This window comes from Mastigoproctus giganteus, chromosome 2 (genome assembly GCF_048544385.1).
Source record: "Mastigoproctus giganteus isolate SK-2022 chromosome 2, ASM4854438v1, whole genome shotgun sequence".
Taxonomy (NCBI): domain Eukaryota; kingdom Metazoa; phylum Arthropoda; class Arachnida; order Uropygi; family Thelyphonidae; genus Mastigoproctus; species Mastigoproctus giganteus.
The window spans coordinates 198,266,017-198,293,781 of NC_143576.1; the positions used below are offsets into that span (position 1 = coordinate 198,266,017).

Below are 27,765 nucleotides of genomic sequence, written 5' to 3' on the forward strand. Positions count from 1 at the left end.
CTCCTCCCATCATCCAATAATGCATAGCCTGCTTACATAAACAATTCATTGATGTCACCTCATATTGCATGCGTGCATTTCATAGCGGCAGTCACTGGATGGGAAAAAAATCTCATACTTTAATTTTTTTTTTTTTTTTTATGAAAATCCCAAACACAGAGAGATATTAGAACCTATAGTACTTAGTATCGTGCATGGGTTGTAGGTTGAGAAGACAAAAGAAGATATTTGTTGACATTAGATTTGAACTTCGGTAGACTGTAAATTTCAGGAAATATGTATGAATGAAAGTTGTTCCAGAAAACAGCAGTTGAATGAATAAACGAGGAAGATGAAAAGTTGGTTCTGTGAGTTTTAAGTTGGACAGTAAATGGATGTTGGCTGGTGGTGGCACATGTTTAGACTGTTTTGAAGGAGCAAGCAGGAATTATAGAAGCCACTTCAGAAGAACAGTGCCCATGGAAGTATCTGTAGAAAAGGCATGCAGCAGAAACAAAACGTCTATAGAAAGAGTAAAAGTAATTGCAATGGGATGATAATTGGATGGGAGGGATTTGTCACCCTTTTTAGGAACTGGCTGGATATGAACAAGCAGAAGGAAAAACACCTTTGGAATAGCATTAGCATTAGTAGAGGCATATGATGCATGAAAGCAAGCTTATGCAGCATCAGCCAAAAAAAAAAAAAAAAGAAAACACGCTCTCATGTCACCCCTCAGTTTGTTCGAAGAACCTGTCCAGCTCAGCCTTAAATTTATTTAGGCTATCAACTTCCACAACAAAGGATGGAAGTCTGTTCCACCAACCAACCACCTGCTGGCTAAAGGCAAACTTCCACACATCTATCCTACATCTGTCTTTTCTCAATTTGAATTTATGCCCTCTCAAATGATTATTCTGAGCAAGAAGAAGAATTCCATCAGCATTGAGCATGCTCAAACCATCAAAGCTTTATACACTACAATCAGCTCAACTCACAGGTGCCTAGTCTCCAGACACTGTAATTTGCAAAATTTAAGCCTTTCTTCATAAGAGCAACCCTTTGTTCCATTCACTAATCTTGTTGCCCTTCTCTGTACTCGTTCCAACAGCTCTACATCCTTCTTAAAATGAGGCCTCCAGACCTGTATACAGTACTCAAGGTGTGGCCCGATCATTGCCTTATACAAGGGGATAATCACCTCCTTATCCCTGCAAGAAAAATTCCTGTATATCATTGAAAAAAGACACCATGAGCTACTCTTGCAGACCATCTGCACTGTTCAGAAAACTTTGTATCTGCCTGCATAATTACCCCAAGGCCCTTTTCATTCTCGACCACAGAGTTGATACGTCACTCTGGGGTTGCTGCTTCCCATATGTAGTACTTTACATTTGTCAATGTTAAACTTCATTTGCCACCTCTCAGCCCATCTGCTCAACTTTTCTAGATCCTGTTGCAGCACCGTACTGTCATTAGTATCCTTAACAACCCTGCCAACCTTCGTATCATCTGCAAACTTGGACATTAAGCTTGATATACCATCATCAATATCATTTATAAATACAGAAAACAATGAACCCAATACTGAACCATGAGGGACTCCACTAATAACATTAGTTGATTACCACTCTCTGTCTTCTCCCACTCAACCATCCCTTTATCCATAGCAGCAATTTGCCTCCAATGCGACACTGCTCCAATTTGTGCAGCAGTCTTCCATGTGCAACAGTATCGAAAGCCTTTCTAAGATCCAAATATATGATATCAAAGTTATTCCCTGCATCCAGATCCTTTATGACCACATCATAGTATCCAATCAAATTGGTCAGGCAAGTCTTTCCCTTAACAAAACCATGCTGTGTCCGAACTATAACCGAAGTCTCGTCTAGATGATCCCGCAGTGCTTCTTTAACCAGTGCCTCCATTAATTTTCCTGGAACAGAAGTTAAACTAACAGGTATATAATTACTTGTTTTGCCCTTTGATCCTCCTTTGTGAATTGGGGTCACATTTGCACATCTCCAGTCCATGGGTATCTCCCCTGAGTCCAAAGAAGCTCTCATAATTATGGCTAAGAGTTTACTTACTTCTTTTGCTGCCTCCTTTAATATAACTGGATAGATCCCGTCCAATTCTGCCCAGACACAATAGGAGGGAGTATATGATGAGAGCCTTGTCGATCAATTCGGCCCTGGAAAGATTGTGCAAGGCTGAAGGGGTAGAATTTTTTTCAGCCTGGACTGTACTTGTTAACAGGAGAGATTGCTTCTACAGGGACGGGATACACTTAAATAGAAAGGGTGCAAGAATATTTGCTGATGCTATCGAGGCAGTGTTAGGTGGGTCGGAAAACTGATAGCTTGGGGGGATACAAGGACTAATAGTTTAACAGTAGCCGTAGGCAGAGGTGAAGGTGATTCTTGCACAACTTCTATTAGAATAAGTAGCGACCTGGAGCGAGGGGTGTTGGGGGTTTCAGGGACGGATGTCAGTCATCGTGAAACAGGTGGGTATATGGGATGTGTTAGAGTGGCTGGGAATAGGAATAGGTGCATGTATACTTGCATGTATACCAATGCTAGAAGTATAGTAAATAAATTTGATGAATTTGAAGTGTTGGTCAAGACATCAAAGGCGGATATTGTTGGGATATCAGAGACGTCGTGTCACCCAGATATAAGGAATGCCGAACTGGAATTTGGGGAGTACAATGTGTACAGAAAGGATAGACAGGATAGGAAGGGAGGAGGTGTTATGCTGTTAATAAAGAAAAATATAAAATCAAAAGAAGTGCATCCAGTTGATATAGATGAACAGTGCACTGTTGAGTCAGTTTGGTGTGACATATGCACTGCAAAAGCAAAAATTAGAGTAGGAGTGTGTTATAGGCCTAATGACTCGAATGAATACAATGAACAATTGTACAGAGAAATAGAGTGGGCTAGTAAATCGGAATGTCTTATAATGAGGGATTTTAACTTCCCAGATATTGACTGGAACTTGTGGGTTGGGCACTCACACACTAGTCAGACTTTTGTGGATTTATTGGATGATTGTTTTCTGCAGCAGCATGTTCGAGAGGCAACCAGAGAAAGTAATACTCTTGATCTGGTTATCAGCAATGATCATTCATGTATTAGGAATTTGCAGATAAAAGAACCACTAGGTGGCAGTGATCACAGTGTACTGACGTGGGATTTACTTAAAGATTTAATTACCATCAGGGGTAAAGGAAAGGGTTTTTGCTTCCGTAAAGGCGAGTACAGTGGTCTCCGACAGTTTTTAAATTCTGTACAGTGGGATCAACTGACGATGTTACCAACAGTAAATTCTAAGTGGGAAGCATTCAAGGAATTAATCGTAGAAGCTACTAAAAGTTTCATACCTATTAAGAAATATTGTTCAAGGTTTAGGCCTAAATGGTTGTCAAATGAACTAATGAGACTCGTAACAGAGAAGAAAAATGCATGGGATGCATATAAAGTATCAAGCAACTCAGAAGCCTATGGCAGATATAAGTTAATCTGTAATCAGTTCACAAAGGAGGTTCGGCAGGCGAAGTCAGATTACGAGAAATCCTTGGCAAAAGATGCTAAGAAAAACAGCAAGGATTTCTTTACTTATATAAACTCTAAAAGGAAGGGGATGAATCTGATTGGTCCACTTGACATCGATGTTTCAACTGTTGATGATCCTGCTCAGATAGCAAACAAACTGAATGAGTATTTTGCATCTACATTCACACGTGAGCAATTATTAAGGTTTGAAATGGCAGAAGGTTATCAAATTGTAGCAGGATGCTTAATGATCTTGTAATAACTGAGAGCAATGTGGAAGAGAAATTGTTGAAGTTAAACGTAAGAAAAGCACCTGGGGTGGATGGGATCTATCCAGTTATATTAAAGGAGGCGGCAAGGCAACTAAGCAAACCCTTAGCCATAATTATGAAAGCATCCTTGGACTCAGGGGAGGTTCCCACGGACTGGAGATGTGCAAATGTATCCCCAATTCACAAAGGGGGATCGAAGGGTGACACGAGTAATTACAGACCAGTTAGTTTAACTTCTGCTCCGGGTAAAATAATGGAGTCGCTGGTTAAAGATGCATTGCAGGATCATCTAGACAAGACTGCAGCAATAATTCAGACACAGCATGGGTTTGTTAAGGGAAAGTCTTGTCTGACAAATTTGATAGGACATTATGATGTGGTTACAAAGGAACTGGATGCAAAAAACAATTTTGATATCATATATTTGGATTTCAGGAAAGCTTTTGACACTGTTGCGCATGGAAGACTATTGTACAAATTGGAGCAGAATGGTATTAAGGGTAAGTTGCTACAATGGATAAAAGGATGGTTAAGTTGGAGAAGACAGAGGGTGGTAATCAATGGGTGCTGCTCTTCATGGACTAATGTTATTAGTGGAGTCCCACAGGGTTCGGTGTTAGGTCCACTGTTGTTTTGTATATTTATCAATGATATTGATGAAGGTATATCAGGCTTAATGTCGAAGTTTGCAGATGATACAAAGGTTGGCAGGGTTGTTAATGACAGTAATGGCAGTCTGCTACTGCAACAGGATCTAGATAATTTGGGCAGATGGGCTAAGAAGTGGCAACTGAAGTTTAACCTTGACAAATGCAAAGTACTGCATATGGGTAGAAATAACCCCAGAGAAACGTACCAACTGTGTGGTACTACACTTAAGGTGGTAGAAAATGAAAAAGACCTGGGAGTAATTGTGCAGTCAGATATGAAGTTTTCTGAGCAATGCAGACAGGCTGCCAGGGCAGGTCATGGGGTTTTGTCAATGATATATAGGAATTTTGCTAGCAGGGAAAACGAGGTGATTATCCCCTCTGTATAAGGCAATGGTCAGGCCATGCCTTGAGTACTGCGTACAGGTCTGGAGACCTCATTTTAGGAAGGATGTAGATTTACTTGAGCGGGTACAGAGAAGGGCAACAAGATTGGTGAGGGGAATGAAGGGATCCTCTTACCAAGAGAGGCTTAAGTGCTGCAAATTGCAATGGCTGGAGACTAGGCACCTGCGCGGTGATCTGATTGAGGTATATAAGGCCTTGAATGGATTGAGCACGCTGAATTCTGATGGGATCCTTCCACTTGTTCAGATTACGAACCTAAGGGGGCATAAATTCAAATTAAGAAAAGACAGATGTAGAATAGATGTGCGGAAATTTGCCTTTAGCCAGCGGGTGGTTAATTGCTGGAACAAACTTCCATCTGTCGTTGTGGAAGTTGATAGCTTGAATAAATTTAAGGAGGAACTGGACAGGCATTTGGAGGGAATGGTGTGATTTTTTTTTTTTTTTTTTTTGGCTGATGCGGGATAAGCTCATACATTTGCTTTCTTGCATCACATGCCACTACTACTACTACCCTGGGTGCCTTTTTTATGTTTATCTTCAACAATTTCTCCTCCACTTTCCTCTCAGTTATTACAAAATCATCCAGCTCACTGCCAGAGTTTAACTCACCTCTGACATTCCCCCCCCCCCCCCGAATAACTCCTCATGGGTGAATGCAGATGCAAAATACTCATTTAGTTTGTTAGCCACCTGAGCAGGATCATCAACAGTTGAACCATCAATATCCAGTGGTGATTCATCAATATCCTGATTCATCCCTTTCCTTCTTGAGTTTACATAGGTAAAGAACTCTTTGTTGTTTTTCTTTGCATCCTTTGCCAAGGATTTCTCATAATCTACCTTTGCCTGCCTAATCTCCTTTGTGACTTGGTTACAGACAAGCTTATATCTATCATAGGCTTCCATGTCACCCAATAAGAAAGTGAAAAAAGGCGGCAAAGAACAGGAGTAAGTTCAGGAGCACAGATTTTGAGAAGAAGTGGAGAAATACCATCAGGAGCTGGAGCTTTCTTAGCATCAAGATTGGTCAAAATCCTTCTGACATCCTTTTGACAGAAGGCCACAGGGGGAATTGAATGAAGCATGCTGGAAATGGTGGGAGGTGTTTTACCAAGATCATTAATTCATGAGTTAGAAAAAAATTGAGATGCTAGCAGATCAGCTTTATCCTTGGCTGAAGTGACAATAGAACCACCTCTGGTTTTGACAGTGATGGGAGCAGAGATGGGCAAAAGTCGCAGCCAATAACTTTGGCAAGAGACCAGAATGCTCAGTTACCATTAGGGCAAGAAGCAAGTTATCTACTCTTAGCCTGTTCACAATCTTGTTTGGACTGATTAATAACTGCTTTACAATTGTTGTGAACTGTGGTATAGCCAGAAAATGAAACTGAAGATTTAGAAACAAGCCGATTATGATATGCAACATTCTTCTCTTGAACAGCCTTAGCTCATTTATTGGAAAATCAAGGTTTAGATAAAGGGCAAGATTTTAAGGTGCAGTTTGGAAAAAAGGATTCCATTCCTACAAGAATAATTTCACTGACATGATCTCAGCAAATGTTGAAATCAGATGTGTTGAAACAGTAATCTGACCAAGGAAAAGAAGAAAAGAAATCTCACAGGTCATCCCATTTTGCATTCTTGTAATGCCAAACAACACGAGGTTGGGAATAGCTATGAGATAAGGCTCCATTGGAGAAGAGACAATCACCAAGTTGTGATCTGAGGTGCCTAAAGGACCAAGCACCTCAACCGTGTACTTAGAAGGGTTGTTTGTGAGAAAAAGTTCAAGCATGTTGGCTGTATGGTTAGGATTGTCAGGTATTCTAGTAGGTAAATGCACAATCTGTGTGACGTCATTAGTAATTGCAAAATCCTCAGAATCTTGTCCAGAAGGGTCTATAAGGAGGCACAAACAAATTTTATGTAGTATAGATAAATAGGTAATATAGATTTATCATTATATAATATTTTATGATATTTATATTATTTTATTTAATGAAGATAAATATAATTAAATAATATTTATTCTATTATTAAACAAGAATAAATTTTATATACAATACCAAAATCTACTAAAAACACAATGCTCGGAATATAGTAAATAAATTTGATGAATTTGAAATGCTGGTCAAGACATCAAAGGCAGATATTCTTGAGAAATCAGAGAAGTGGTGTCATGCGGATTTAAGGAATACAGAATTTGAATTTGCTGAGTACAATATATATAGAAAGGCCAGACAGGATAGGAATGGAGGAGGGATTATGCGGTTAGTTAAAAAACACACAAAATCTAAGACAGTGTATCCAGTGGACATGGGTGGCCAGTGCAATGTTGAGTCAGTTTCGTGTGACATAGCACTAGGGAAAAAAATGAGGCTAGGAGTGTGTTATAGACCTAAGGACTGTGATGAGCATAATGAACAACTGTACAGATATACAGAGTGGGCTAGTAAGTCAGAATATCTTATAATAGGAAACTTTAACTTTACAGAAATTGACAGGACCTTGTGGGTTAGTAACTAATACAGCACCAAAATTTTGTGGATTTATTGGATGATTGTTTCCTGCACCAGAATCCTACAAACACAAGAGAAAGCAATACTCTTGATCTGATTATCAGCAGTGATCCGTCTTGCACTCAGAATCTGCAGATAGAAGAACCACTAGGTGGTAGTGATCATAATTTATTGATGTGGGATGTACTTAAAGATATAGATCCTGTCAAGGATAAAGGGAAAGGCTTTTGCTTTCATAAAGTGACTATAGTAATCCTAGGCAGTTTTGTAAATTGTATGCAGTGGGATCAACTGGTGAAGTTACCAACAACAAATTCTAAACAGGAAGCATTCAGGAATGTTATCGTAGTAGCTACTAGTCTTTTTATACCAACTAAAAGATACAGTTCAAGGCATAGACCTAAATGGATATCAGATGAACTGACGAGATGTGGCAGTAAAGAAAAATGCATGGGCTGCATATAAATTATCAGGTGATACAGATGACTATAGTAGATACAAACTAGTCTGCACTCAAGCTACAAAGGAAGTTAGGCATATCGGCACCTCCATAGCCAGGTGGGCAGGAGCAGCAGTGCATAGCACACGCTTCTTGATTAGACTGGGGTTCGAGCCCGTGAGCCACCAAATATGGAGGATGCGGAAAGGTCAGGGAATGACACTGCATATCCCCAGAGCAATATGGCCTTAGTTGCTAATGCCCCTAAAAACCAAATAACAGGTTAGGCAAGTTAAGGCAGATTACAAGAAATCTCTGGCCAAGAATAGTCACATTGGTCCACCAGATATGAATGTATTAACTTTTGATGATCCTGCTCAGGTCGATGACAAACTGAATGGGTATTTTGCACATACATTCACACATGAGGAATTTTTTTAGGGTTAGGGATGCCAGAAGTGAGGCAAATTTTGACAGGGAGCTGAACGATTTTGTAATAACTGAGAGGAAAGTGAAGGAGAAATTCTTGAAGCTAAATAAAAAAAAAAAAAATGCACTTGGCTAGATGGGATCTATCCAGTTATATTAAAGGAGGCAGCAAAACCTTTAGACATGATTATGACAACATTGCCTGATTCAGAGAAGGTCCTCATGGACTGAGAATCTGCAAATGTATCAGCAATTCATAAAGGAAAATCAAAAGGAGACATGAGTAATTACAGACTTGTTAGCTTGACTGCTATTCCAGGGAAAATAATGGAGTTACCAGTTAAAGAAGTAAAGCAGGACCATCTAGATGGATATGTTAAGGGTAAACTTGTCTGACCAATCTGACTGGATACTATAACACAGTAACAAAGGAAGTGGATGCAAAAATAATTTTGTCATCACATACTTAGATTTCAGAAAATCTTTTGATGCTGTTGCACATAAAAAATTGCCATACAAATTGAAGCAGTGTAGCATTAAGGGAAAGCTCCTGCTATGGATAAAGGGACGGCTGAGTGGGAGAAGACAGAAAGTAATCAAGGAGCACTGTTCTTCTTGACTAATATTATTAGCAGAGTTTCCCAGTGTTCAGTGCTGTGCACATCATTGTTTTCTATATTTATTAATGATATTCATAAAGGCATATCAGGCATAATGTCTAAGTTTACAGATGATATGAAGATTGGCAGGGTACTTAATCACAGTAATCAGGGCATACAACTGCAATAAGGCCTAGACAAATTAGGCTGATGGGCTGAAAAGTTTAATATTGCCAAATTCAAGGTACTTCATAAGGGAAGTAGCAATCCCAAATAAATGGACCAGCTGTGTGTTATATCATACTCAGGGTAGTGGATATTGTGTAGCTAGATATGAAGTTCTCTGAAGAATGCAGACACGCTGCCAGGGCAGCTCATGGAGTTTTGTCAATGATATACAGGAATTTTGCTAGTAGGGACAGGGAAGTGATTATCCCTTTCTATAAAAAAATGGTTAAGCCACATCTTGAATACTGTATACAGGTGCGGAAGCCTCATTTTTGGAATAATGTATCTGTTGGAATGGGCGCAGTGGAGAGCAACAAGATTAGTGTGGGGAGCAAAAGAATGCTCCTACCAGGAAAGGCTTCAGTTTTGAAAATTGCAGTATCTAGAGACTAGGCACCTGTGAGGGGATCTGTCTGAGGTGTTTAAGGCCTTGAACAGTTTGAGTAAGTGCAAAGCTGATAAAATCCTTCCTCTTGCTCAAACTGTACACAAAAGAGGGAGCATAAATTCAAATTGAGGAAGGATGGTTACAGGTCAGATGTGTGGAAATTTGTCTTCAGCCCAAGGGTAGCTGATTATTCGAACAAATTACAATCTGATGTTGTGGAGATGGACAGTTTAAATAAATTCAAGGAAGAACTAGATAAACTGTTGGGGGGAGAGACAGGTGAAATGGGAAGTGCTGCCTTGTACTCTTAATAACATAATCAGCTAGATTACCATATTATCAGTAGGTATCTAAAGGACTTTCTGTTATGTATAGTATACATTATAATATTATGCAAAGCTGTGCTTACAACTAACACAGAGCTGTGTTAGTTATGTGATAACAGTGTGGTCAACCCCGGGGGCTCACATCTGGTGAGTATGGGCTTGGCAAACCCAGGGTCCTGAGCTGGATATCATCATTCTTCTCTTCTTGGTGATGCCTTTCTCTCTCTCTCTCTCTCTCTCTCTCTCTCTCTCTCTCTCTCTCTCTCTCTCACACACACACACACACACACACACACACACACACACACACACACACACACACACACACACACACACACACACACACACAGGGGATAACTCAGGAATTTTTTTCTTTTTTTTAGCTGGTGCAGCATAAGCCTGAGGCTTCCTTGTACCATATGGCTAATAATAAGAATAATAATCTGAAAATACAGAAGAACACAATGGATTATCATAGATCTTCCAATAGATTCTGTACCAGCCAGTTCCTATGTTAATTTTTGTTAAAAGAGTCTTTAACCTTATTATGTAAAAACTGGTCAGTCCATGAGAGGGTTGAAAATAATAGTCAATACACATTGTTTGCATAAAACTAGCTTTTTTGAAGTGAAGTGTATCTTTTTTCAGTGTCTGAGAGAAGTGGAAAATGAAAATCTTAAAATAGTTGTTTTAATTACAAAATGTAGTTAAAAGCCTGTGTGGGCTATACAAATAATAAAGAGTACATAAAGATAATACTGATAATAGTTATGATTATTTTATTAGAGTTTATATCATGAATGGAATATTGTATATTCATACTCTATATCCTTATTTAGCATTCTTAATTATTATGCGATAAAAAAAGATAATAATTGATTAACTTACTGGAGAAAAACAGAGAACCACATGCAAATTTTTTCTGGTTTTACAGAGAAAATATTCCATAACATTTTCTTGTGTTGGAGGGCGTCTTGGAAATTCTCTTTTCATAACTGGCAACAGCTCTTGAAATATGTCAGACTGTTCATCACGATTAAAAAGATTTGATACCTGAAAGTAAGAAAAAAAATGGTGAGAAATGCTAATATAAACAAGCATTGAGCTTCATTTTATTAATTGAATTTGTTGATTTCTGATTCTGTGACCATGAGAGTGACTACACTGTCAGGTTTCAGTATACCCTTGAAAATAGAAAAGAATAAAATAAGTCAAAAATGCACCTGGAGAATTATGAATCTTCCTTACATTTGAGATTTTAATATCATTTTTTTCATTGACAATATCACACAAAATAGAAAAGACAATAACAGCATATGATATAGAGAATGGAATAACAAAAGGTAAATAAATGTAACACATATTAAAAATAAAAATGTACAGAGGTCATAATTAAACTATGTCACTTTGAAGCCTGTAAACTGAAAAGAACTAATCATACAGAGCTAAAATTTAGAACAGACAATAGTCATGCAAAGCAGAAAAGAATAATAAAAAAAAAAATTCCACAAAATAACATTAAGAATATAAATCATCATAAACCTTCTACACAGTGCAATACAATGGCAATATATGGATGGATTCTGAATTATATGTTGATGATGGGTCCACAGAAGAATTATACCAGAAAATATGTTGAAATTCACCATGACACTTCTGCTGAAAGATTATGCTTTGATGGTTAATCTCTATTACCAAAAAGTTATAATTTCTTGGCTGCTCTTCACAAATATCAGCAACAGAAAAGGGTGAGGTGGGATTATTCAAAGGAAAAATTATATTAAGACAACACTGAAACACTGTGACAGATGTAAAAAAAAAAAAAAAACAGCATACAGCGTTGAGAGCAATCTGAAGCAAAAAAAGTTACAAGCAACAATTAACAATATGGTTTCATGATTACAGCATATTATTGGAATCAGTGATCTCTACACTGAGCAGTGTGATGAACATTAACATTTAACATGGTAATATTTGTAATCTGTTGCCTAGCTGTTCATCCAAACAGACACCAGACAAAAAAATCAGTCACTTGTATTGTTTACAGCACATAACAGATTAAATATATGTATCTTCTACACTTGTCTGTTTAGAGCACACTATAATTAGAGTATGAGGTTAGCTAGTATATATATATATATATATATACCAGCTGTGAATGAAGAAGCAAGGATATCCACCACAAAAGATAGGGTGCAGAAAAGGTGTTAGTGAGTGGAAAAACAAGTGATAGCATTTGGTAGGTCTAAAGGACATCCTGTTAAAAAAAGCAGCTGAATTTGCTGGCATTTCAGAAAGAAGAGTAATAAGTTTTGAGGAATGGTGTGAGTTGAAACCAACCAAAAATCAGTGGCAAAATTATGGTGGAAAGGAATCATGACCAGCAATGAACAGTTCATATAGTAAATGAAAAATGATTTGAAATAAAACAAGGACCCCATCAGCTGATTTCTGATTTCTGCTAAGAGAACTGCATAAGACAGATATCTGGAGTAGGATACCTAGAAAAAAAAAAAGTTATAAAGCCTGGCTAATATGGGTAAAAAAGGCATAAAACTGGACTGTTGATGATTGGAAAACTGTGATGTGTTCTGACAAATCCAAATTTTGCCTATGCTCTAATGATATCAGGCATTAAGTTCGCAGAAGACACAATGAGGCATTTAACCCAGACTGTGTGCAAGGCTCCATCCATTTGGTGTTGTACAAGCTGCTGGTGGATCAGTATTTCTTTGGAGATGTTTTAACTATTATGAACTGGATCCCTTACTTTGAAATACCCAACCAGAATGAATCAGGCTGGCTAAAATATTCTGGATGATTAAGTTGTGCCTTTTGCTGAAATTTGAGGAATACTCATAATTTGTATTCCATTGGTTTTAAAGTGCCATTTGGAACACCCTGTATTCCATTGGTTTTAAAGTGCCATTTGGAACACCCTGTATTCCATTGGTTTTAAAATGGCATGAGGAACACGAGGGAATAGTAGAGCATTTATTTAAATTGGTTAGTCAAGTCACCGAATTTAAATCTTATAGAGAATACATGAGACTATCTTGAACATAAAGTGAACATGTAAGAATGGCATCCACAAAAGCTGACTGAATTATGGGCTCAAATATTTATAGAATGGCCTATACTGATTAAACTATTTAAGGGGTTTAAATTCCTACCAATGAGAATTCATGAAATGATTTGTGCTAAAGGATGAGTTACATATTACAACTGGAAAATTACCCAGGTAACTAATTTTTTTGTCCAGTGTTTCTGTATGATATACACTCTATGGAAAAAGTCAATTTGTTAAGTTTATCAATTCTTAATGACTGTTACACTTACAACTCCTGAAGCCAGGACATTGTTGAGATATTCCAGAAACCCTTCTTCTTTGATATCTTGGTCTGTGAATATAAATGTTGTTCCTTTATCTTGTATACCAGCAGTTCGGTACAGGACTTTCAAATCTTCCAGAAGGTTATTTGCATTATACGATCTATATAGATATATAAAAAGAGTACAATAAATTGAACAAAAAATGTACAATAAAAATCACATTACCATGCCAGTTTCCAATGAAAAAATATTATATTTTATAATCATTTAAAAAAATTCCCGATTATAAAATCAAAATATTTTATAATCAGGAGAATTTTAGGTAACATTTTAAATGTTGCCTAAAATTCCCCTGAATCTTAGTCCAAAAAGTACATCAGGTGCATGAAGTGATACCTTTACTTTCAGCTGAGGCTAAAAACAGTTAGTTAAAATGTCCAAGTGGTCTTCTAAAAGAGCTAGCTCTTTTACTGTAACCATTTCAGACTACATATCAGAGAACAGCAAAAAAGGACAGTTACTGAATTAAACACAGAGTTAGCTGTAATTCCAGGAGGCCTTAGTCAACTGCAGTAATTGGACAATGCAATTAACAAATCCTTTACAGTATTCATGTGTGAAGACAGCAGATGAAATGGATGGAGGCACTAAATCATGATCTGACACCAACAGAATGAATGAAGTGACCAACCATTTCCCAGGTGTGAAAATGGGTGAAAAATCTGTGGGAGTTAGTAAAACATAAGACAGTTGTCATGTCATTCAAGAAATGCAGTCAGCAATGACTGACAGCTTGAAGGCGATGCATTTTTTGAAGAAAAATGAAAGTTCAGACCATAACAACAGTAATGATGAGTGGGACAGTAGCAACAATGTGTTATTGGCATTATAAGCGTTTTAGAACAAAAGCTTTATTTCACTGGCATTTTGTTTATTAAGTATTTATGAATTTGTATTTGAAATATGCCATTTTTTCACCAAAACTTTGGCTTCTACATGTATAAATAGGTGCATCTTATAGTTTTAGTAAAAATCAAAAAATTAAAATAATACAGGCGGGCCTCGATTAACGTGATTAATTCGTCTCACGAGCGCATTACGCAAAACGGAAACGCGTTAATTGAATATCATAACCAATAGGAAAAATTATAATTGGTCCTTGACCTTCTGGAAAGTCCATAAAGAATTTTAAAAATACCTTTTAAATAACTTTTTAACTGTATATAATGTAAAAGATAATGAAAATAATTATGGAATTAAATGTTTATTGCATAAAACAGCGGTTCTTAAACTGTGCGCCGCGGAATATTTTAAATTTTCGAGGGAAACACAGCGATACTCGACATCTGTCAGACACCACGCGAACTACTAGCTCGAGGTAGTTCACAGTTTCAGCATTTCTTATTAAGTTGTTTGGACCTAACTACTAAACGAAACTGTTAGGTATTTTTTTTGGTCTGGGTGCGCCTTGAAAAAATTACTGAGACATTAAAGGGTCCCAAATCTTCAAAGGGCATGGCTGAGACTTTAATATTACACTTTTAAGTAATCAAATTCATTTTTAATAATTGAAAAAAATATTCCAGAAGTTTAAAATAATAAAAATGGTGTTATTTTATTAATTTTTTATTTTATTGATTTTCAGATATATACCAATTCATCCCCTGATATCTCTATGACCTTAGATCAATCTTTTCTAGAAGTGAGAATTTTAGAAAGACTGGTTTCTAAAAACCCTTTTCTTATTATATGAAGATGATTTTAGGGCAAATGGTAGTAACATGGAGAATAAGGAAAAGGTGACATTCATGTCATCACCATTTTACAATGATGTCTTATTTGTCATTTTGCCACTCACACTTACTGATTGATCACATACTGATTGAATGCTATGAAAATTTAATAATATGATTATATATAAGGTATATATATGATATATAATTATATTAATTAGATATATATGATATTTATTATATAAATATCATATATATTAAAATATAAATATACTTTGAGATAACTGGTTTTTGCTTTTAAGAAAAACTGGAATTTGTATTGCAATGAAAAATTACCTAGTTAAAGCTATCTGAAATGTTTTATATCCTGCAATGAAAGAAGCTAACTTTGTAAGGGACTGCTTCCCTGATCCTCCAACTCCAACTAATAGTGCATGTCCTCCTTCTGTTCGAATAATACGAGATATCTGAAAATAAAACACAATATTGTTTAGAAAGTCCTAGAAACAGTAATTATCTACATACCATAAAGTGAATGTACATATGAATTTAAATAAACTGAATGTTTGAAACTGTTATGTTCATTAAGAGTGTTTGATTAAGAGTGCATATGAGGGAAAGTAGTAATGGGAAACTTTCCCAAGACACCTGAATAAAATTGTTCAGATCTTTTATAGAGACCCTGTATATACACAAGCTTTAATATCTATTATTTTTATTGAAAATACAAAATACATTCTATTGTATTAGAAATAATAATACTTTATTTAAAATTTAAAATAAAACTGCATATATACAGTAATACAATAAAGAGTTCTTTACAGTTATAAATATTAATTATAAAAAGGAGGGATCCTTCCAAAGGTTCCAAGTAGAGAGGGTGTCCCATGGTATAAAGGTGACCCTGCAATTAGGCTGTTATTAAAAAGTTTTAAATGTATTGCAGAACCTTTGGAGATACCTAGAGCCATATAAAACAGCCTATTTAGAGCATATAAAACAGCCTCAAAACAGAAAATATAGACACACTATAATTAAAACTATAATCTTTAAAAAAATTACCAATTAAAAATTATTCTCATTTTTATAATAAGACAAGTAGCACTACTATGGAAAACAATTCAGAGCTTTGTGGCATATACCCAAGTTTATGGCAACCATTTCAATGGAAACAGCACTGACAAACTAATACGCCTATGTATCTTAATATATATAAGTAATATATATTATATTAATTAATATATATTAATACAATGTATTATATTAATATATATACTTATAATATACAGTATATATAAGTATATTAATATATATTATATACACCTATGTATATTAAAATAGATGTACACCAGTAAAAATAGATGTACACCTATTTTAAGAAATCCTACAATCAGTAATCACAGCCTAATGTCATGAAATGACAGAGAAAATTCTTGTGTGATCCTTTCATCTATCAGCCTTCCATGCAGATTTTAAACCAAAATGTTGGCTGCTATGTACCAACAAGGAAGGTGCACCATCTTATTGGAAAAAGGGGTTTTAATACTTGGGACTGATCAAGCATGGGATAGTAATATCTACTAGGACAGTGGAGTATCATTCACTATACCCTCCAGAATATGATACTCTAGTATGCTATGTCATCACTCACAGCTCAAACATTATGGTGATCAGATTTCTCTTGATATGGCACAATATCAAGAGAATCTGATGAAATCTGAATTAACATGACCAGTCAAATAAAAATTGCCTTCCCAGAAAAATAATATTTGTCACTGTCAGGTCCCAATCACCTGTTATGTGGAAACCCATTTTCAGATATCTGCATTACACATAATCCTTGCCTTACTGACTTTTTAGCAGTCTATTCCTATTCATGCCAAGGACCACTTCTTCATGGTCTTTTTTATCCTCTGACCTCTGTTTCCAAAATATTTTTTACTGTGCTTCCATTTTTTTTTTTTATAGTAAGGTACTGGATAATTAAATTACTATAAACATTTTTTGGCCCTTTCACAGTGGCTGTCAAACATAAGAACTCAAGCTGATGAATTTTATCCTTTCCTTCAGAATAAATTTCCTCCTTAACAATAAAAAAGCAGGTCTCAATTTGAAAGAATGGAAATATTTAAGCTTTAATATTATGCATAACATTTTTCGCTCTAAGAAAATATAAAGACATGGGGAGGTACCAAACTGGGGACAAAATTATGGATAATGAAATTAAAATATATATTGAGAGAAAATGAAATTCCTTTTCTCAAACTTTACCAGCAATGTAACAATGGATGATTACTTTGAAGAAAGCCATAATAAAATCTTTAATTAATAATACAGAAAATTCCAACCTTTACAAGATGTAGCATTGCATCCTCAAAGAAAACAAGATCCATTCCTATGCCCCGGATCATTTCATTATACAGAACTTGCAACGACTCCAGTCTTTCTTCCAAAATTGCAAGTGATTCTACCTATGAAATATAAAATACAAAACATAAAGAAAAGATGCAGTCTTTTATTTTTATTAAGTTAATGATACCTTAATACAATTTAACACATATGAATTAAAATACACAATATATCAGGTCTCATCAAAAAGTTCTATGACTTTATTTATTACAAAATAAGTAGTAAAAGTAGAGTAAACATAGATGAGGAAGTCATCACATTATGGGTTCAAATTGCTTTCTGTTCAACTACATAATGAGCAGCATGTGTTGAAGTTCCAACGTGTCTCAGTCCTCCCCTACAATCATAATGGACATAAAAGCAGAACAAAAGTATCCATCAGGTTTTGTGTAAAGAACAGGAAAAATAGAATGGAAATCCTCCATATGTTAAGGACTGCATTTTTTGATGCGTTTTAAGTAATGTTGTAATTTATCACTAGATGAAATGTTTCCAAAATAGCTGAGAAGGTGGTCAATTTTCAACCTTCAACTTAAAACAGTGATGAAATGGTTGCAAAAATAAATAAAAAATTTGTTCTGATCAGTGATTAACCATCTGGGAAATTACTGCTGAATTGAGAATCTCTTCTGAATCATTTCAGGTGACTATGGCTGAAAACCTTCACATGTGTCAAGTGTCAGCAAAATTTTTACTAAGGCTATACAATGATGACAAAAAAGGCTCACCATTGAGAATTAGGCAGGGAGATAAAAAGAAAGGGAAAAATGGGACCTAATTTCATCAACTGCATTGCTACTAGTAATGGTTATATGACTATGACCCATCACCCCAGCAGCAGTCACCAAACTTGCCACAGCCAAAAAAAACCATGACAGATTCAGTCATGTCGGTATGGGATCATTCATTACGAATTTGTTCAGAATGGTCAGACATTAAACAAGGGATATAATATTATAAAGGGATATTAATTATAGAGAGATACTAATTTAGCTGAGAAGTTAAAGTTAGGAGACAATGCCACAGGCTGTTTGAAAATAGTGGATGGTTTCTCAAATGTTATTATTATTATTATTATTATTATTATTATTATTATTAGCTATATGGTACAAGGAAGTCTGAGGCTTATGCTGCACCAGCCAAAAAAAAAAAAAAAAAAATCCCGAGTTACCCTGTGAGAGAGAGAGAGAGAGAGAGAGAGAGAGAGAGAGAGAGAGAGAGAGAGAGAGAAGAGAGAGAAAATCAAAAGGGAATCACCAAGAAAGAGAAGAATGATGATATCCAGCTTGTCAGGACCCTGGGTGTGCCAAGCCCATACTCACCAGATGTGAGCCCCTGCTGCACACATGCTACACTCCTCATTCAAGAATTTAATTTTTGGCCCAAAAAATATTCCTGTAGCACCCAACCTCCATATTTTCCTGAACTTACCCCATGTTATTTTTTTCTAGACCAAAAACACAAAATTGAAACTGAAAAGACAATGATCTGATGATATTCCAACCATCCAACAGTGGAACTCAACTGGTTCACAGAAGTGACAGGAAGGATACTACTTTTAAGGAAACACTTATAAAAAAATAAAATAAAAGAATAGGCATATAACAGGGATTACTAGCAACACTGCATATTTTGTTTAATTTGATCAGTTTTTTGGATTAAACTTGGAACCATAATTTCAATCATTGAAAACATCACAAAATTACAATAACAATATTAGTGTGGAGAACATATTAAAGGTGTTTTGCCATTGATTAAATTACATGCAAATATGTTCCTTGAATATGTAATGTAGCAATTCAGTTTGCTGAATTGCTACAAATTTCACGGTGGATGGCAATATTATCGTCTGTGTTGATTTCAAAAAAAGAACATTTCACAGAAAAAAATTTCCAGATTGACAACATATTAAAACAACATTGCACATTATAGCCAAACAAAGAAACACCAAGAAAAATTACCAGATCAGCTTCTTTCAATGAAGCCATGTATTTTGAGAGAAGAGTGATTTTTGAAAGGATGCAGTAAGCCTTTCCTTGGTAAGCAATGATAACAATCCATTTTCAAATGATTTTTGAAATAAATCAAACAAAACATTCTAGATGAATTTGCTTTGAGAAGGAATTACCTTAATGCTATTTATGATGATATTATAATGTGGCAGACATCCAATGCAACTGGATATCTGCCAATGAAACAGCAGACTTGTGGCTGTTATATTGCACATTTGGTATGTGAAAAATTATATGGCGAGATCTCTTCTGTATTTGCTTGCATGAAAGGTTCTCAAAAATGTGAATCACATGATTTTGGAACAGGACCAGGGTATGTCTGCCAGGGGCAAAGGTTGATGACGCTGTAGAGCGAATATCATCTTTTAAGGGCACAAAAGGTGATATAGTTGTACACGTTGGCACTAATAATATTAAGAGTAGGAGACCGGCAGAATTACTTAACAAGTACAGGTCACTGTTGAACAAAAGCCGAGAATTAGGGTTGAATTTGAAAGTGTCTGCAATTCTGCCCAGACACGATAGGAGGGAGTATATGATGAGAGCCTTGTCGATCAATTCGGCCCTGGAAAGATTGTGCAAGGCTCAATGTTGTTGTTGTTGTTGTTAAATTTGTTGGTGCATCAGCAACTTAGGCTATAATGCACTGATTACTGTCTAATATCTTCTTGGTTTGTCTTACACGTGATATGGTTCATATATTGTGATATTTATTTATCAATTTTAGAAAGAGAAAAATGTCATTCATGTCCTCACGATCTCCTAGAACGCTCTGTAATGATAACTGGCTGGAGTTATGAAAATGAGAGAAGAAAGCAGATTTCCGTTCTTGCAGATATAGCGAGCATTCCAGGATGATATGTTTTACTGTTAGTGAACATAAGCAGTTGCTGCATTGTGGAGGATCATCGTTTGTTAGTAGGTAGCTATGTGTGAGGAATGTATGACCAATGCGTAATCTGGCTAGGATGGTTTCTTCTTTTCTGTTTCGTCTCAGACTGGATTGCCATTGCTTGGGTTCTCTCTTGATTTCAAGAAGTTTATTATTTGTTTGACCTTGCCACATGCGTGTCCACTGTTGTTTATATATCTGTTTGATAATGGATTTATGGTCAATATAAGGAGTCCTGAAATTAGATGGTATCACATTTCTTGCACATTTAGCAGCTACATCTGCCTGCTCGTTTCCTAGTATTCCAGCGTGTCCAGGGATCCAACAAAATATTACTAGCTGTCCATGTCCGTGAAGTTCTAGTAGCTGTGCCCAAATTTTTTGTACCAGCGGATGACTAGGGAAGAATTGACGCTGTAGAGAATTAACAGCACTCAATGAGTCCGTATATATGATGGATTTGGTATACGACTCTTCTTTGATATTCTCTAGAGCTAGAACAATGCCGTATAGTTCTGAGGTATAAGTACTGCATTCAGACGGAAGCTGTCTGGAGATGGTGATATTTGGTAATACTACAGCGGTACCAACTTTACTACCAATTTTGGATCCATCTGTATATATTTGAATGAAAGTGCTAAACTCAGAGGAGTGGGTCTTATGAATTTGTCTAATGTTGGAATCTGGAAGTTTATTCTTTCCCCATTGCTGAAAGTGTCTATCAATATGTATCGGGGGCATTTGCCATGGCTGGGTTTCCATGCTAGTGTCCTGAAGAATGTTAGTAAAATTCAGGTCCCAGCTTGTGATAAGAGCTTGAAGCCTAATGCCAGATGGTTTATTGAGCCGTGGTTTACTTTCATAAAGTTTACTCCATTTGGGTATAAAGAGATATTGCCATATGGGATGATGTGGAAGACTGCTGATTTTGGCTGCGTAATTTAGTAACAGAACTTGTCGTCGAAGATATAGCGGTGGCTCATAGGCTTCGGTATATAGACTTAAGACTGGTGAAGTACGAAAAGCCCCCAGTGCAACTCGTAGGGCACTATGATGTACAGGATCGAGCCATTTAAGTGCACTCGGTCTGGCCGAGTCATATGCAGGAGACCCATAGTCTAACCTGGATCTAATCAGCGATCGATATAGCTGTAGCAACACGTAGCGATCTGCGCCCCATGACATGGAGGAAATTACTCTCAGAAGATTTAGTTTTCTAAGACAACTTGTACGGATATGTTTTATATGCTCCAGAAAGTTTAATTTTTTATCAAAAATTACACCAAGGAATCTAATACTAGGCTGGAAAGTGATACGATGAGAATCTAACTGTAGGTCTGGATCAGGATATAAAGAACATTTGCGACAGAAGTGTACAGCTGTTGTTTTTGGTTTAGAAAGTCGATATCCATTGTTTTTGGCCCAAGAGACTATTTTGTTAATGGTACCTTGTAGTTGTCTTTCAATTAGTCGCATATTTTGAGAGTGACATGAGATGGCAAGATCGTCAGCATATAGGTATGCGTCAACTGTATTAGGTATACACTTGGTTATGGCATCAATCCTAATGGCAAAGAGTGTGGCGCTCAACACTGAACCTTGGGGAACTCCCTCTTCTTGTACATATGCTCGAGACAATGATGAATGGAATCGGACTTGAAATGATCTATTGCCTAGAAAGTTTTTAATGAATATCGGCAGATGACCCCGAAGTCCACATTTATGTAAGTCCTGAAGACTCCCATATCGCCAAGTTGTATCGAAGGCTTTCTCTATGTCAACGCATATCATGACTAGGTGCTCGTTTCTGAGGAAAGCGTTCCGGATATTTGTTTCTCCTTTGATAATGAGATCAAGTGTAGATCTTCTTCTCCGGAAGCCATGTTGGTTTGGACTTAGAATGTTTTCCGTTTCTAGAAACCATGTCAATCTAGCATTAACTATTTTTTCTAATGTTTTTCCCAGACAACTGGTTAGAGAAATAGGGCGGTAGTTTCTGGGATCTGTGTGGTCTTTTCCTGGTTTCGGGAAAGCCAGCACATAAGAATGGCACCAGCTAGCAGGGTAATACTCCTCTAGAAAAATTCTGTTATACAGTTGTAATAGAGCAGTTAATGAATCCTCACTTAAATGAAAGATCATGGTGTAAAAAATTCCATCGGGGCCTGGAGCACTATTCTTTAATCGGGAAAGTGCACTGCGCAATTCAATCATGGTCAGAGGTAGGTTATACGAATATGGGACGGCAGTATTGAATTTTAGTTTGTATTTTTCTGTCCGGGATTTTAACAATTGAAATGCTGGTTCATATGTGGCAACAGCTGAAAGTGTTTCAAATGAATTACCTAAGATATTGGCAATCTCCAGAGGTTCAGAAATTTCCTTCCCTCTTACAAGTAGAATAGGAGAAATTGCTTGTGAGTATTTGCCATTAATTCGTTTGATTTTTTTCCATATTTTAGAAGTATCTGTGGATCTGTTTATGGTGGAAGCGAAACGTGCCCATGCTTCTTTTTTACTCTCTCGTCTTATATGACGAGCTTTAGCTCTGGCTCTCTTAAACTGTAGGAGGTTGGCTGTAGTTGGATATTTTCGAAACAGATTCCAGTACTTATTTCTTTCTTTTTTAGCATTGTTACATGCTTCATTCCACCACATTTTTGGATGAAGCCTAATTTTGGATGAAGATTTTGGAATAGCAGCCTCCGATGCTTTCATTATTTTTCCAGTAGTATACCTGACTGCAGAATCAATTGTGAGGGTTGTTATGACGGCAGTATCTATTCGAGCTATTTCCTGGTATTTAGTCCAGTTAGCCTTTTCAAATTTCCAGCTTGTCCTAATTTCTCTCTGGGGAGGAGAACTTGAGCTGAAAGTACAGATGATAGGAAAGTGATCGCTACCACAAGGGTTATCAGTAACAGTCCAGTCTATGATAGGAAATATTGTTGGGGAGCATATAAAGTCATCTATGTTACCACGGAGCCCACGGCAATTCCACTGAATAACTGTACTCATTGTTTGGTTTTAACTGGTGTCTGCTAACATCCGTGAAGTAGTCTGCTTACGCCTGTCTATTTTTCCCTTTTCCTTCTTTGAAAATACTGGTCTGCCTGTGTCGAAGTCATCTTCTGGATGAATTTCAAGAATTGTATCGTCATCGCCTGCTTTTTCATCGATGTCCATGGTATCAGATCTGAGTTTGTATTTATCACTTCTTTCAGCGCTCTTGATTTGTTCTTTCTGTTGCTGTTTGGGATTCTTATCTGGAGGAACTGTTACTGGTGTATTTACTTCTTTTGTTACATGTCTGGAGGGAGAGTGTTCCTTTGATGAAGAAAGTACTGATTTAGCCCAACCAGATATTTGGAGGGACTGAGCAGTCAGTTTGAGTTGATATTGAGCGTAGTCGTTGAGTAATTGATGCATACGTAGATGATTTGACAGGAGTTGTAAATTGTTTTTTTGCCTCTTGATATGACACCTTATGCTCTATTTTATATTTCTGAATATTCTTCTCTCGTTTCCATTGATCGCAGTCCTTAGAGAAGGCAGAATGATTTCCATGGCAGTTAGGACAGTTTTGAGTTTCCTTGTTACAATCGGTATGTGTGTGTTCTTTAGAACCACAAGCAGCACAAGTGACTACACCTCTGCATACTGTTTGCGAATGACCAAATTTTTGGCACTTGAAGCACCGCACCGGATTGGGAATGTATGGTCTAACATGACATCTGAGGTATCCAGCCTTTATGGTTGTGGGGAGAATTGGTGTTTTAAAAGTCAGTATAACTGTCCGAGTAGGGACAAGCTCTCCATCTCTTTTGATCAAAATTCTTTTGGCGTGGATTACATTTTGATTGTTTAATTCCTGGACAAGTTCATCTTCCGATACATTTAGGAGATCCCATTCTGATATTACCCCTTTAGAGGAGTTCAAGGTGGCATGTGGGGTAACCTTTGTGGAAATTCCACCAAAGGTAGAAATTTTCAGGAGTCTCTCTGCATGTCTATGTTCATTCATCTCCACTAATAAATCTCCAGATCTTAATCGACGAACCATTTTTGGAGGGCCAGCCACATTTTCGAGACATTTCTGAATCAAAAATGGAGATAACTTACTCAGTGGTTGGTCTGTGGAGGAATGCAATATTAAAAAGAGAGGAGCAGAATAATCTGTCCCTTCTTTTTTTTGTCTCTTGGCATGGGATGGGTTTAAATCATGATCTAGGTCATGCCTATCTAGATCTGGATCAGTAGATCCGCAGCTGGACTGTTTTGTGTTTTCCATTACTGCTCCTTTTAGCCCTGGGAGAGTGGATTTCTTCTCCCAGACTTCCAGCCCCGCCATGTGGAGGCAGGAGCGGTGCCACCAGTGACCAAGCGATAAAGAGATTAGTTGTTAGTGTGTTAATAAGTTATTCCTATATACAAAAAGAAAGGTGTCTTGCCTTTCTGTCAAGTGAGCTAACTTCTTTACTTCAGAAGTGCAAAATTAAATAACTTCAGAAAAATAACACTATTCTATAATCAACCGATCTTTTAAGTAAATCGCTTTCAAAATCGCTTAGAAATCGCTATAGTCACTCGCTTGGCACTCGGGGCCGCAAGGCTCAAGGGGTAGAATTTTTTTCAGCCTGGACTGTACTTGTTAACAGGAGAGATTGCCTCTACAGGGATGGGATACACTTAAATAGAAAGGGTGCAAGAATATTTGCTGATGCTATCAAGGCAGTGTTAGGTGGGTCAGAAAACTGCTAGCTTGGGGGGAGACAAAGACCAATAGATTGACAGTAGCCACTGGCAGAGGTGAAAGAGATTCTTGCACTGCTTCTATTAGAATGAGCAGAAGCCTGAAAAACAAGATGCATGGTATTTCAGAGACTGCTGGGAGCCATTGCGGTACAAGTAAACACATGGGTTGTGTTAGGGTAGCTAAGAATAGAAACAGGTGCAGGTATACTTGCGCGTACACCAATGCTAGGAGTTTAGTAAATAAATTTGATGAATTTGAGGTATTGCTCAAAACATCAAAGGCAGATATTATTGGGATATCAGAGACGTGGTGTCACACAGATATAAGGGATGCAGAACTGCAATTTGGGGAGTACAACGTCTACAGAAAGGATAGACAGGATAGGAAGGGGGGAGGGGTTATGCTATTAGTTAAGAAACACATAAAAACCAAGGAAGTGAAGCCAGTCGACATCAGTGGACAGTGCAGTGTTGAGTCAGTTTGGTGTGACATAAGCATTGGGAGATCAAAATTGAGAGTAGGAGTGTGCTATAGGCCTAATGACTCTGATGAGTATAATAAGGAACTGTACAGGGAAATAGAGTAGGCCAGTAAATCAGAGAGTCTTATAATGGGAGATTTTAATTTCCCAGATATTGACTGGAATTTGGGAGCTGGTTACTCACACACTAGCAGGGCTTTTGTGGATTTATTGGATGATTGTTTTCTACATCAGCATGTTCGGGAGGCAACTAGAGGGAGTAATACTCTTATTTGATTATCAGCAGTGATTCTTCATGCATTAAGAATCTGCAGATAAATGAACCACTAGGTGGCAGTGATCACAGTGTGCTGAAGTGGGATTTACTCAAAGAGGTAACTACCATTAGGGGTAAAGGGAAGGGTTATTGCTTCCGTAAAGGCGACTACGATGGACTGAGACAGTATTTAAATTCTATACAGTGGGACCAACTGATGATGTTACCAACAGCAAATTCAAAATGGGAAGCATTCAAAGAACTTATCTTGGAAGCTACTAGGCTTTACATACCAACCAAGAAATATTGTTCAAGGTTTAGGCCAAAATGGATGTCAGATGAACTAATGAGGCATATGGCAAAGAAGAAAAATGCATGGGATACTTACAAATTAACGCATGAAACAGAAGCCTATGATAGATACAAGTTGATATGCAACTAAGTTACAAAGGAGGTTAGGCAGGCGAAGGCAGATTACGAGAAATCCTTGGCAAGGGATGCAAAGAAAAACAGCAAAGAGTTCTTTACTTATGTAAACTCTAGAAGGAAGGGGATGTATCAGATTGGACCACTTGATATTGATGGGTCAACTGTTGATGATCCTGCTCAGGTAGCTAACAAACTAAATGAATATTTTGCATCGACATTCACACATGAGGAGTTATTCAGCAAGGGAAATGCCAGAGGTGTATTCAACTCTAGCAGTAAGCTACAGAATCTTGAAATAACTGGGAGTAAAGTGGAGGAGAAACTGTTGAAGATAAACACAAGAAAGGCACCCGGGGTGGATGGGATCTATCCAGTTATATTAAAGGAGGCAGCAAAGGAAGTAAGCAAACCCTTAGCCATAATTATGAGAGCTTCCTTGGACTCAGGGGAGGTACCCATAGACTGGAAATGTGCAAATGTGACCCCAATTCACAAAGGAGGATCAAAGGCTGACACAAGTAATTATAGACCTGTGAGCTTAACTTCTGTGCCAGGAAAATTAATGGAGGCACTGGTTAAAGAAGCACTGCAGGATCATTTAGACAAGACTTCAGTTATAACTCAGACACAGCATGGTTTTGTTAAGGGGAAGTCTTGCCTGACCAACTTGATTGGATACTATGATGCAGTCACAAAAGAACTGGATGCAGGGAATAACTTTGATATTATATACTTGGATCTTAGAAAGGCTTTTGATACTGTTGCACATGGAAGACTGCTACACAAATTGGAACAGTGTGACATTGGAGGCAAATTGCTGCTATGGATAAAGAGGTGGTTGAGGGGGAGAAGACAGAGAGTGATAATCAATGGACACTGCTCATCGTGGACTAATGTTATTAGTGGAGTCCCTCAGGGCTCAGTGTTGGGTCCATTATTGTTTTCTGTATTTATAAATGATATTGATGATGGGATATCAAGCTTAATGTCCAAGTTTGAAGACGATACAAAGGTTGGCAGGGTTGTCAAGGACACTACTGACACTATGCTGCTGCAACAGGATCTGGAAAGGTTGAGCAGATGGGCTGAGAGGTGGCAAATGAAGTTTAACATTGACAAATGTAAAGTACTACACATGGGAAACAGCAACCCCAGAGCAACGTATCAACTCTGTGGTACTACAGTGGTAGAGAATGAAAGGGACTTGGGGGTAGTTGTGCAGGCAGATATGAAGTTCTCTGAGCAGTGCAGACGGGCTGCAAGAGTAGCTCATGGAGTATTGTCAATGATATACAGGAATTTTTCCAGCAGGGATAAGGAGGTGATTATTCCATCGTATAAGGTAATGGTGAGGCCACACCTAGAGTACTGTATACAGGTCTGGAGGCCTCATTTCAAGAAGGATGTAGAGCTGCTGGAACGAGTACAGAGAAGGGCAACAAGATTAGTGAATGGAACAAAGGGGTGCTCTTACGAAGAAAGGCTTAAGTTTTGCAAATTACAGTGTCTGGAGACTAGGCACCAGCGAGGTGATCTGATAGAGGTGTATAAAGCCTTGAATGGTTTAAGCATGCTCAATGCTGATGGGATTCTTCCTCTAGCTCAGAAAAATCACCTGAGAGGGCATAAATTCAAATTGAGGAAAGACAGATGTAGGATAGA

The 27,765-nt window shown here is 37.3% G+C and overlaps 1 protein-coding gene across 1 annotated transcript in view; it reads right to left on the reverse strand.

Moving 5' to 3' along the window:
* Dhc1 (dynein axonemal heavy chain 1) overlaps positions 1-27,765 on the reverse strand; it is a 620,756-nt gene that overhangs the window by 224,059 nt on the left and 368,932 nt on the right. Inside the window, exons 47-50 of the mRNA XM_090390121.1 lie at positions 17,217-17,339; positions 15,205-15,335; positions 13,142-13,295; positions 10,691-10,855 (exon numbers count right to left, since the gene is read on the reverse strand). Coding sequence (XP_090246247.1) covers positions 10,691-10,855; positions 13,142-13,295; positions 15,205-15,335; positions 17,217-17,339 — 573 coding nt within the window. The remainder of the gene's footprint in view (positions 1-10,690; positions 10,856-13,141; positions 13,296-15,204; positions 15,336-17,216; positions 17,340-27,765) is intronic.